At 32.1% G+C, this 13,797-nt stretch overlaps 1 protein-coding gene across 1 annotated transcript; it reads left to right on the top strand.

The window, feature by feature from the left end:
- Nucleotides 1-10,739: 10,739 nt before the first annotated feature.
- LOC149225707 (putative xyloglucan endotransglucosylase/hydrolase protein 32) lies at nt 10,740-13,516 on the top strand. The gene is made up of 4 exons (XM_089375137.1): nt 10,740-11,000; nt 11,183-11,283; nt 12,548-12,768; nt 12,854-13,516. Exons 1-4 carry the CDS (start codon nt 10,742-10,744, stop codon nt 13,257-13,259), a joined length of 987 nt encoding a protein of 328 aa, XP_089231263.1. The 5' UTR covers nt 10,740-10,741; the 3' UTR covers nt 13,260-13,516.
- Nucleotides 13,517-13,797: the final 281 nt, after the last annotated feature.

Raw genomic sequence — 13,797 nt, 5'->3', positions numbered from 1 at the left:
TATTTAAAATTTTAATTTTTTTTATTATAACCTAGTTTTAATATAGTTATTTAATTTATTTTATTAATAATAATAATTTAATTGCTGGGTTGGTAGGAGGTGAGAGAAGTAATTTTTTACTTTAATGATCAAAAGAGAGATACAATTTGTTAGTGGTTTGGGTATTACGACAAATAATTAAGCAAAATATTTAGCTCTCTGGAAATCACTATAGAGAAAGGAATTTGATGATTAATGGTATTTGGAGATTGAATATTGGTAATCAAACAAGTTCAGAAAACCAAGGAAACTTGAAGTAACGTGACACACAACATTTTGCCAAAGATCTCTAGGCAATTTGAGGAGGTAAAAATCTTTCATAAATTTTGTCATTTGAATACAGAGGCAAATGCGTTAGCCAAAAGGATCCATGTTGGAACAAGGCGTTATGGAGACGAATTATCTCCAAATCTATCATACCTTGTTGCCATGATTTGTACAAAGGCTATTGATAAAAAGAAAGAGCACCTTGGTTGACAAAATGGTGATCTTAGTCATTGGAAAATTAGTTGGAATATCCATAATCAATGTCATTTATTTCACTTGAAACCAATCTCGCACCAACACCAAGGTAGATCTGATCGGCAGCAAAAGGTTAATGGGAAAAAGGTGTTGGAGTACGCAAGCCTTTATGACACTTTCCCAAGGCTTTTACATGAAATCAAGAGGAGAGACATCTGGCAGTTGATTGGGTTATGTAGAGAGCAAGAGGGGTGACTTCAAATAAATATGCATAGTGTCTCGAGGAGGTACCCAAGACTCGGACATTCTAAAATAAATGTGATAATCCTTTGCAATGAGTGTGCATTAATGGAAATTGTTGGAGAGGATTGCAACCTTGGTTCCATGGATTGGGCTACCCCTGCATTGATTACCTCTAGTTTGTGATGTCTTTTCATGAGAGGAGATTTGTCTATTTATTCTTCTTCAGAAGGTCTATTTATTCTTCTTAAGAAGTTGTGCAGTTATCACTCTTGTCTTACAGTTGTGATACAAGCTCGCACCTTGCAATCAGCATATCAGGGGCATTGTTTTATAGGTTGGGCTCAATGGAAACATCAGACCGAAAATACCTTGAACAAGCTCTTACCCGGATGAATAAATTAATCGATAAGTTGATGGAAGCAGTAGTGTACCTATTGGAGCTCATGAATTGGCGAAGCAATTTGGAAGATAAAGAAAGGGTAGTGCAATTGGTACTTTTCGACAAGATGAGTTTCTTCAAACGAAATTCGAAAAACTTCAGGCAGTAATGGAGGCGGAGGCAGTAGTATTAAACATCAAAATGGGTAGATTGGAAGTCGTTCTCAGTCAAGGATTGAAGAACAACTAGGTGGATATGGAGACTAGTGCAGTCCAACCAAGGAAAAGGAGTCGAGGTGCAGTTGATCGAGTCTTGGAGGTGCTAGAACAAGTTGCAGATCTAAACAAAGCAGACCCGAAAACTAGGCCATCAAGCTCAAGTCACTTCTTTAGACTTACTTGATGTATTACAAGTAGGTTATGTTATTACCTATGTATTTCGCAGAGTCTATGGTAGATATTAGTTGTTGTATGTAGCCGGAAGAACTTCTAGGTGTAGAGAAATACTCTTTTGGATGGGAATGATCAGTGAAACTTCTAAATTTAATGGTACTAGCATAGAAACTAGTTTTTTTTAATATAAAAATCCATAGCCATTCAATTGAAAAAAATAAAAAATAATAATAATAATAATCCAATTTTAAGGTCCTCGTTAAGTAAGACACTAAATTGGTATATGAAATCATCCTTGTTTGAGGGACAAGGGACAAATCAATGTGATTGCTAAAGTCAACAAAGGCATATATACTTTACCCTTCTTTGGATTTTAACATGTGATCTCTTAGGAGGAAACATATACTATTGACCATTAAATATATTTTAGGAAAAATAAAAAATAAAAAATGGAAAAAATCTTTATAATGTTTGTAAAGTCATGTTTTATGGAGTTTTATGGGTTTGTTTCTTCATTTGCTACTTGAGGTTTCTTTCTTTGCATTGTATGCAAGAAAGGTATGGGGAATTTCCTCTATCCAACAACTTCACAAGACAACTTGCTTCAAATCCAATGAAGGTTAGAAATTTTTGTTGAACTCATTATTACCTTTTGGAGAAGGATTATAGATCAACAAAGAAGTAATGACAAAGACAAGTAGTGTGCTTATTGAGGAATTATTGCTAGTTTTACCATATTGGTTTAATCTATGGCATTTTCCATGATTTGTGAATTCCATATCAAATTTTCTCAAAGTGAAGTTTACTTAGAGATATGTGGCTATAAAAGAGTCTCTTTGCAATGTAATTCTTTACATGATGATCCTTGGAAGGATGGAGAGGACTAAAGGTCTCTTTTTCTTCTTCATATCTAGGTGTTTCCCTAGCACACTTATTTCTCTTGTTTCATTAAGGGATAAAGGAGGTCCAATAAAAGGATAATGTATTTGTTATGTGGGTCTACTCCTACCACTCTAGTGTTCCCTCCTCCTCCTTGGGTTTATGGGCATTTATTCCAGTGATTTTATTGATGACAAAGGGGTTCAAGGGTGAAACAATACAGACTGTTAGTTTGACGTCAACTCTTGCTCATCATCCCCACTTTCCCAAGTAAATTTTTTAATTGAAGGTAGAGAATTGAATTCGACACTTCAATTTTTTCCAAGTTTTTAATTTTGGGTCCCTTCCTTTGTTTTTTCTATGCTTTTATTGGACCATAGCTCTATTTATATCATTACAAGTTGAAAAAATCAAAATAAGTAAACTCTGCATCATGGTTCCAACAATGGAGTAGGTGGCATATTTAACGTTTGTTGGGTATTGGGGTAAGTGTTGATGCTTCTAGAGGCTTCCATTCATTCAAACACTCTCTCAAGAACCTTGAGTAGTTTGATGATGTTGTCATTTCTAGAAACTCTACGTATCAATGGGAACTTGAGGGTATTTTCTTGAGGAATATATGGGGCATTAGTGCATTTTTATGGACATTCTTTTCTCATTCAATAGCACAATATGTCATTTCTCTCCTCTTTGTAGAAATGAAACTGTACTAGAGGAAAATGGCATTGGGAAAATCTGATCGCTATTTTTAGAAGATTTAAAATGTTTAGTCTTAAATACTAGATATTATTTATCATTTGAATTCATTACATTATGTGGATTTGAGGGAAAAAAAGCATTGATTGTTTAGTTTTATTTTACTTACAATTGGATATACTAGTGTTAAATCATGAAGTACTATATGCATATACTTATCAATTCACTTGGATCTTCTATGGGTTCTTACAATGTCAGTTTCATTATTGCCATCCTTCTAAAGGAGACACAAGAGTTGTATTACTTCAAATATATGAGATACATTGAGATTGATTTTCAAACTAATTTGGGTGTCAATGATTTGGGATGCCATATTAATGGCTTCCTTTCAATAGTAGCCCCCATTCATCGTGTGCATGAAGAACCTATCACTAGAAGAGTAGCAACGTTATAACAACTACTAACATTATAATGGAAGTTGTTCTAAGATCTCCCAATCTATGAAAGAAGGTGACCTCATTTATTTTCTTTTGCCAAGGCCTGGAAATGACATTGCTTTAAAAACATGGATATTATCAACACTCTAATATAAATTAGTCTTTAATGACTTATTTTCATGTTGGATGATGTTGGGTGTTGTTATTGATTTGACTTATTATTTGTCTAATATAGAATTGGGATTTGTATGTAAATATTTGATATCAGCTAACTTAAGCCTGGGCGAGTAAAGCTAAGGAGATAAGACTATCTCTTAATCTATCCACGAAGGATCTCCTTTCTTTCAATAATGACTCATATGCAAAGACACAATTGTTGAATTGAGCTCCATTCATTAAGGTAGAGTCAACTAACAAGGAGGGTCCATGTGTCATTTCTTAGTTCATGAACCATTCATTAGGGTTTTAGTTCCAACCAAACAATATGTTTGATTTCATTTATGTAGAGTTATGGCTTACTTATTCTTATCTCTCTAATTTTCTAACTTTATGAACTTATCTCTGTGGGTAATTACTAAAATGATATGTTTTTAGTACATTATAGCTTGTACTAGGTAGCAAATCTTTGTCATTTCCAAATTATTTGGACACATGTTAAGATGGATAGTTAAATAATATTTTGAGGGAAGGACATGTATAAATGTATTTGTCCATAAAGCTAATAAACTAGAAAATTAGCTAAGTACGTAAGATTGTAAATAGAAGGCACATTTTATTTGGAATTTGCTAGTGTATTTTTCCTACTATACAATATGGATAAGTGAAGTATGTTATTGGGATAGGTAAACTAGAATTTTATGGGATTCATCTAGATGTAATGAAATCCCAACATGAAAAGGGATTTGCTATGGAATGCTAATATTAATTGTCTATGTTGGCTATGCATTACAATAACAAACCTATCTTGTCTATGTTGGCTACGCATTACAATAACAAACCTATCTTGGGATATTTTGTCTTTATTGTTTTACCTTTGAAAGTGTAAATTAAATCTACCATTGTGTGTCCTTATTGTAAAACAATCATATAGGTTTTATGATCAAGGTACATGGAATTTAATAGAACCATTATTAGATACCTAATACTTACATTTTTCAAATTTTTATATTTTTCTTAAAATATCTTTTAAGTTTTTTAGGTTTTTTTAATCAAATTATCCAATTGATAGGTGGATAAAACATCTTTAACAAGTGTTGCAGGGTAGTCAAGTCCCTCCCACACAAGTTATAAATTATGTTTTTAGAAAAGTTGCATAAAAAAGTATAACCTACATGGGTCAATGCTAAAAATATGCTTAGAGAAAAGTTGCATAAAACACCAAGAGACACTTACACCATCATGATTATATATTAGACACAAAGAAGCAAATGAATCCTTTGAGGTAGTTATTAATGACTTCCATTGGTCATCCATCTAAGGGTGATAAGAAAATATCATAGTCATTATGGTCCTACAACTTGAAGAGTTCTTTGCATAATTTCTTGTGAACTTTGGATCTTTGTTGCTCATGATCTCTTTAGGAGTCCATGTGAATCCTTCACGAATAATTTTATAGTTTGGTTAGCTTTAATATTGTATTATATATTGCAAAATGGGAATCTTTAAGGAGACCGTTGTCAACTCATACTAGTATTCCATCCCTACAATCATATTTAGAAATCCTTGTTATGAAATCCATTGAAATATACTCCCACCATTACATAAGAATGGATAAGTGTTGAAGTGGTCCCAGTGATCTGGTAATCACACCTTTCTTTCTTTTTTATAGGATTCAAATCTACAATAGTATTTGGAACATCATTCTTAAGAATTTCCTAGGAGGAATTCTTGACCTCATGATACATTGTAAGGAATCTCAAATGTATGACTAATGAGGTGACATGGGATTTTTTTTGACATGAGTAACTTGATTATTTAGATTGAGGTAAAAGATAAGTCATATATTATTAGTAACTTAAGATGTCATCCCTCCAAGTAAAGTGGAAAAAATTATTCTAGCATGTTTGTATTTAATCTATATGCTCCTAGAAAAATTATCTTCTTGCCACTCCCTCCTTGCTTGCTCTATCTATGATAGAAGTAGAGGAAATGGAGCATAAGCTTACTTCCTCCCTTGCTCATTTTGATAGGGCTATGCAATCATGTTGTATTTTCCCATTTTGTGAATAATTTGCAAGCCTTGAATGTGCATCTTGGCAACCTAATTCTATTGCTCTTCTAAGGAAACCCTCTACTTCATAACATGCTTTAAGTTATCATGTTTAGTATGACTTTAAATTTCTTCTACATTTGGTATTAATGCCATTATTTTCAATTACATATAAGATGGATAACATATATTTTTCTTGTGTGGATTTGACCAATCTTTATAGGCTTTTGTTCTTACATCATTGAATCTATTATATGACGCCTTTCCCAAAAAAACTCATAATATGTTATGAACATATTATTGAAATATGGGATGGGAAGGAATGATGTGGTCATTGCTGCTTCCTTCAAGATGAAAAATGCTTTGGTTGCCTCTACTGACCAAATGAAGGAACTCTTCTTAAAGAGTGTGGTCAAAGGTGTTGCAATACATACATAATCCTTGACAAATTACCTTTTCTAGTAGCATTTCAAGTCGGAGAATTATTCAAGGCCTTTTAGATGTTTCTAGGAACGGGTCACTCAATGATGACCCAAATATTTTGCAAGCCAACCATGGCTACATCTTTAATTATTAATAACCAAGCTACCTAACTAGTCTTTAACAAATGCATGTTTGTAATTTGTGTGTATCATCTTATTATTTCCTAGAATTTGAAGCTCCTTGTCTACATGACTAAGGTGGTACTCCCACCTTCTAATATGCATGAGAATATCATCTCATAAGACCCATGTAAACTTTCAAAGGAGCCTAAAATAATTATTCATGAAGCTTTGTAACATGGGATGAGTAACTGTTAGCTCAAAGGGAATGACTAGAAACTCAAAATGACCTTCATAACTTTGGATCAAGGTGTCTCTAATAGTTTTCTCTTCTCTTATCCTAATTTGATGAGATATTGGCATGAGATCAAACATGGGAAGAACATAACTATATTTAACTCATCTAAACGCTCACCAATGACTAGAAAAGGGTACCTTTCCTTGATGGTGATTTTATTAATTTCTTAGAATGAATGAATAACAACCATGAGTCATCATTCTTTCTTGCTAAGATCACTAAGGATGAGAATGGGCTCTCACTTGTTCTAATGACTCTTATAAATGTATAGGTCTCTATATGGCCCTAAATATTAGGAGGGGTATTCCTTATAATCAACCTAATAGTTTTCTCATCATCATTGGTTGGAGGGACTCCATGTGGGAAATGTTCAAAAACTAGACTATGGAAATGCAAAATAGGCTAAAGTTCCAATTTGATGTCACTTCACTTCAAATCATGTGGAATATGTGAATAACTATGCCACTTAGGCCCCTTTTTAGAATATTTTCCATTTTATAGGAGATAATGAATTGATTAGAATGATATATAAATCTCTAGAGCGAATATTTTGTCACATCCATAAAACACTTCTCAAGTTCATGGTAATGGTCATCATCTTGTCCTTATTTCCCTTGATATTATGTGGAATATGTGAATAACTACCCCACCTAGTCCCCTTTTTAGAATATTTTATCTTTTATATAAGATAATGAGTTGACTAGAATGAGATATAAACCTCTAGAGTGGATCTTTTGTCACTTCCATAAAACACTTCTCAAGTTCATGGAAACAATCATCTTGTTCTTATTTCCCTTCAAATTGATTGGAATGTGTGAATAGCTATCCCACTTGGGCCCCTTTTTATAATATTTTCCCTTTTTGGGGAGATAATGAGTTGATTAAAATGAGACATAAACCTTTAAAGTGGATATTTTGTCACTTCCATAAAACACTTCTCATGAAGTTCATGGCAATAGTGCCCAACTTTTTAATCCATTCAACTATGAAAAGAGATTTCCACTCCTCCAAGTGGAATATCATACATAGGGGCCAACATTTGGTAGTCCACCACCACACTTAACTTAGTGGCTTGTCATTTTCCCCTACAAGATTGGTAATCACCATCTATAAGTTTTTGAAATGATAAGCAAAAGAGTTTACTTATTTTTATTATTATCTTTATAATACTAAAATTGTATATGTTTCCTTAATAATTAAGACAATAAACTTTTTACTTGGTATTAAACCTTATACCTTTAATTGATGTATTTCAATATATTTTTCATTTGTAAATTGACTTGTTGTATAAACATATATTCTAGAACTCACATATCAACGTATATAATGTGAGTTTGACTTCATAATCATGTGTTTCTACCTACAATTTCTTAGACAAAAGAAACCATATCAAAATTTGTGTTATACTCAAAATCACAAGAAAAACATGGATAAAAGTAATCAGATCAAAACCTATATTATCTTCAAAATCACAAAAATCCTTTACGAACCTCACACAATCAATCAAATATATATGTAAATCCATTATCTTCTATAAATAATTCCTTATTCTACTTTGCCTCCCGAGCCATGAAGCCAAGACAGTGGCTAATGATGAGAAGCCCATAGATTAGAAAGCCATGGCAAAACTTTATGATATCAAACTTAATTAGGAGTCACAAGAATGTATCACATATTGTTCTTCATTTTCATAGAGAATTAAATCTGATAAAAGTGAATAATATGAAAACAACCACAACATTCATGCATTTCATGTATGAGATCGGTGGCAGAAAGGTTGATTTATATTGAGACACCCTGTCCACTGTGGAAAGATGCATCACAAGCTTAGAAGAGTGCATAGTAACCAAAGCAGTGTATTATTGAGCATGGCACGCAGTAAATTTGAAAAAGAGTAGGGGAAAGGATCCATCAAAAGAAGAGTCTAAGAAGAGTCTATCTTAGCTCAAATTGGTTTTCAAATTTCACTTAAGCACTATAAAATATGTAATATAACATTTTATTTAATTTAAAATATGTAATATAATATTTTATTTATGTTTAAATAGGGTTTGAAATTTAATAATTTTTTAATTATCATAAACTTAAAAATTAAAATGATATTAAAAATGTAAAGTTAAAATGATATTTATTAAAGGAGAAGAATATATTTTAAATTTATTTATTTTAAAATGATATAAAATTTAGATATTTTGGAAATAATTTTTTTTTTTTATAAGTCGGATTTAACTAAAAAATATTATAATATTTATATAAAATATTTATTTTGAAAATATTTTTTATTATATAATTATTTTTATATAAAAATAATTTTATGTTATAGTATGTATGTTTTTACAAGCGGTAACATATTGTTATTGAGAACTTCTGGAATCTGTGTGCATTGTTTGAAGAGAACAATGTTTAAGGTGAACACTTCATTCATCTTGAGAGACAAGAAGCAAATTGATACTTGAGAAATATAATCAACACACCAAAAATAATAAGATGTTTTCTTTAAAAATTATAATAAATCAATTAAATAAAAAACAAATAACTACATATATAGATAACAATGTTTTAAAAAAATAAATTAACTTAAATTTATAATCAAACATCAAATGGGCCAAATTTTCCAATATGTATTTTTTTAATCATATAATATGAATAGATTAAAACAATTTTTAAAAAAGTACATAAAGAAATTTAATCTTTCTAAATATTTAATAAATTTAAACTTATATTAATATTATTAGACTATTTTTATTTAATAGATATTAAAGAAAATGTACATTCAAGAGCTTTTATTAATAATAAAAAGTTAATTATGAGAGTTGTTATTATTGATTGTACAAGTTTTAATGGCAAAGGGAAGAAAATTGTAATATAATGTATAGTAATATTGATATTAAATTTTGTTGATATTGTATTATCCTACTCCTATTGTTTTGGGATGGAAGATGGATCCTCATTCTAATTCAAAATGTGACAATTAATAATGATCATGCTAAATAATCCAAACATATATTTTACTAAATTTTAATATATAAATCTTGAAAGCGTGATTAATTATAATATTAAATTAAAATTAATTCATAGTATTTTAATGTTTAAATTTCTTTATTTTTCACGAGTTATTATATTAAAAGTCAGTAAGTTAAATCTCAATTTAGATACATCATTTACCTAAGCAAGTTGAAATTAGTGGACGCTATAGGAATGGAGTATGTATCAATGATCATCATTTTGACAATGAAGTTTTTGAACAAAATGTCACAATATCTACAATATTCTACTTGTACATTTTCCAACGCTAACCTAATAAAAATCAAAATTTACAAACCATCAAAATGTTCACATTGATTTAGCCTTGACCACAAATTAGCCATGACATGATATGTTCTTGGAGTTGTTTGATCTCTTTGATTTGAGAACATGGAGACATTTCTTCTTGGGGATAGACTTATACAACTGATAGTATCTACTTGAAAATGTAACTTAACTTTGTATACGAGAGACCCTGAATACAAATGGTAGATTATTTTGAAGGAATCACTAAAAACAATCGCTTCTTGAATTCTCGGATTCACAATTTACCTCAAACTCTAATATAAAGGATAGGTTTTAGCAACATTGTTAGAAATATGACCTAAACTCCAAACATACTTATGTTCTTCTTAATTCTCAAGACAAAAATTTCTCAATCTCCTTACTACCACTCTTTTAAATTTAAATTTTTAATATACAATTTTTTTTTTGAGTTTTTATTTTATTGATTCACATTTTTCGTTCGGTAATTCTAATCCTCTCGAAGCCTTCACTTCCCCACATAAAATTATAAAATATAAAAAAAATACATTTAATATTTATTATTATTTTTTAAAAGTATACAAATATATTCTGTAACATTGAAAAAGTATCTCTCATTTCACATGTTTCATCATATTATGTTTTGTGTTTTGATCACGAATTCAATCTCCATAATGACTTGAGTCAAATTTCAAAACTAGAAGGATTGATTGTGTTCAGGGGTATGAACTGTACCAAGGCATTGTAGATTGCACAATTTTCTTTTATTATGTGACCCTTCTCTTCCTTTCTCTTCTATTTATTTACAGTTTGCCATACGTAGTAACACACTGCTTCAGTACCTTCACTCTTCCAAGCTTGTGAGCTGTTTTCCACCATGGGCACATCCTCACAGTATAGTAGCTCAGCCTTTCTGCAACCTAGATCCTGTATGAATATTATAGTTGTTCTCATAATATTCACTCTTCTAAATTCCATTATCTCTGTACGTGGAGAGTCTGAGAAGCACATTCCTGTGACCTCGAGGTTCCAGACCATAAACTTTTATAATGGCTATTCTAATCTCTGGGGTCCTCAGCATCAGCAAGTGTCAGAGGATGAGTCCTCTACCACAATTTGGCTTAACAGTTCTTCAGGTTAATTTTGTTTGGTTTATCCTTAGGTAGAATAACTAATTTTTGCATGAAAAGTGATGCAGTCTAAAGAGTGTTTGTCTCCCTGACTTTGGATGTCAGCCATGGTTTTGGATTCTCCTTAACTCATCAGTTAGCTCTGGTATTCTTCCTAATCCAAGAGATCTGTTGTTGAATAATTACAGGTAGTGGATTCAAGTCTTTGGAGGCCTATAAGTCCGGATTCTTCAGTGCTGCTATTAAGCTACAGGCAGGTTACACAGCTGGAGTCATCGCAGCACTCTATGTAAGTTGCATTTCAGCGTTAAATTATCTTTTCCCGGAACTTGGTTTGTTCATGAGGATTGCTAATGTCATTCAAGTTAGAAAAAGATTCTTCGGCGAAAATCACATGGAATACTATTTGTCGACGCGTTTCGAACCAACTAGTGTGGTTCATCGTCAGGACAAGTTGAAGAAACAGATCTAGCTCATCATGTTAAGTAGTCTGAGCGGAGCCTCCAACAACTATCTTGCCTAAGGGCTAGTTTGACTCTAGGACCAGGGTCAAAATTATTATATTAGTTTAATTAGTATATAAAAAAATAAATTATTATTGAGGGTATTTGGTTTGAGAAATAATTATTAAAAACTATAAGTTAATTAATAATTTAAAAGGAAAATTAGTTAAATAAATGACCTTATAATAAATGAATAAGTTAAATGCCTAAATAAAATATATAAAGTAATATATAAAATAATTTTATTTAAAAGTATTATTAAAAATTGTATATTAATTAATAAATAAAAGTTAATTAAGTTGTATAAAGGACCATATAAGATCAGAATATAATAAAGAAAATCAAAGGATGTTATGTTAGTTAGGAAATTAGTTAAAAATATAAGCTGATTAGAATTTGAAAGGAAAAATTAGTTATATGAAGGACCTTAGAATATAAATATAAAAATAATAAGAATGGGTGCCAATTTATAAGAATTATACAAAAAATAATTGAAATGGGTGCCAATATATAAAAATAATAGGGTATTAAAATGGAAAAATAGTCACAAAGGACCTTAAAATATCAGAAGAAGATCACATGGTGGCTGATGCATAAAGAAAATGGAGCTGCATTTTAGAAACATGGTGGCTGATGCATATTACATAAATCTTACGTCCTAAATAATAATTTGGAGGTGCATGGTATTTCCATATGCCGAATGCAGATTTAAGTGACTGTTGGTATAGATGGGTTTGTATTAGTGTTTTTATCATTGTTATTTTCTAATTTCAAGGTTACAGCCAAGCCAATACCAAGTTGGTGTATGAATCTCTTATCTATGTAGTGTGCGAGATTACTGTCTCTTATGTGTAAATGCTAGTCTCTTATGTGTATTTACGAAGGTACTTATCAGATATGGGGTAGCTTCTTATAGGTATATATCAAGGAACATCTGAGAGATGGGTTTATGTCCATTGATCATATGTTTACCAAGGAGAGGTCTAGCTGGGTGTGAGCTGCTATTTTTGTACAATGATCACATGCAAGTATTTCTGTGTGCCTTTGCAGCTCTCCAATAACCAGGAGTACCCAGGTCACCATGACGAAATAGACATTGAGTTCCTGGGGACAACACCAGGAAAACCCTACACCTTACAGACCAATGTTTACATAAATGGAACAGGGGATGGGCAGGTTCTCACAGGCAGGGAGTTGAAATTTCATCTCTGGTTTGACCCAACTCAAGACTTCCATAACTACAGCCTTCTCTGGACTCCAAGTTATATCATGTAAGCCTGATTTCTGTGTAAAATTCTATGTAGTTTTTGGTTGCATTGCAGCTCTGATCCAACTCACCATGTTGATCTATGGCAGCTTCTATGTAGATGATATTGCTATCCGAAAGTACCCAAGAAGAATTTCATCTACTTATCCATTGAGGCCACTTTGGGTATATGGATCAATATGGGATGCTTCCTCTTGGGCTACTGAAAATGGCAAATACAGAGCAGATTACAGATATCAGCCATTTGTTGCTAAGTTCTCTAAGTTCATTCTCAGTGGCTGCCCTGTTTCAGACTCCACGTGCTCAGCCACATTCTCCAATTCTCTCATTTCAACTGGAACAGGAGGCCTAACGAGCCAAGAGAGATCGAGGATGAAGTCGATTCAGAGAAACAATTTGGTTTACAACTACTGCAAGGACCGAGAACGCTATCCCACTCGCCTGCCTGAGTGTGGGAAACGCTATGCTCCCAGCCTAATTAATGGGAATGATTAAACACATAATCACCACTTGATTATCAAGATGGTTCCCTAGATATAAATTTGTGAGAGACTAGAGTTTGAATCTTGAAAACCAGTCTCTGTTTATTTATGGCCATCTATAATATAGGCCATTGAAGAGTGCTTCTGTATGGGTGTGTAAGGAAATTTTCCATTGCAGCTGGTGAAATAAATTTGCAGCTCATGGAGTACAGATGCCCAAAGCTTCATAGGAGTTGGGTTGAAATAGTTGATTTCCTTATTGTTGGTAATTGCTTGGAGGGCTATGTAAAACTTGTCCCGGTGATGTGTTCAGTGCATGAAATCATGGCCCTTGTCACAGCTAGATTTATATACCAACTTCTCAATTTAAATAAAAATGAATCCTTTATGTCCAGAAGATTCTCTAAATACAGATCTAAGTATGGTTTAAACCCAGATTGTCATTTGCAGAGACAGATTTGGCACCCAAAAGCAGGGCTGCTTCCTGTGTTTTTACCTTAGTTACCAGAAACGGGACGATGTCCCCCGTTTCTGGCAGAAACCTTCGAGAG

Source organism: Pinus tabuliformis, chromosome J (assembly GCF_031772625.1).
Source record: "Pinus tabuliformis cultivar Carrire ecotype Pingquan chromosome J, CPIR1, whole genome shotgun sequence".
In the NCBI taxonomy this organism is placed as follows: Eukaryota; Viridiplantae; Streptophyta; class Pinopsida; order Pinales; family Pinaceae; genus Pinus; species Pinus tabuliformis.
The sequence above is the reverse complement of the archived record's forward strand: the minus strand, read 5'-3'. Positions and strand labels throughout refer to the sequence as shown.

Bases quoted from the DNA above. Each gene is read 5' to 3' on its own strand.
- LOC149225707 (XM_089375137.1), top strand. From the start codon at position 10,742: ATGGGCACATCCTCACAGTATAGTAGCTCAGCCTTTCTGCAACCTAGA. The intron at 11,001-11,182 runs GTTAATTTTGTT...GAATAATTACAG, and splicing joins TTGGCTTAACAGTTCTTCAG to GTAGTGGATTCAAGTCTTTG. The intron at 12,769-12,853 runs GTAAGCCTGATT...GATCTATGGCAG, and splicing joins TGGACTCCAAGTTATATCAT to CTTCTATGTAGATGATATTG.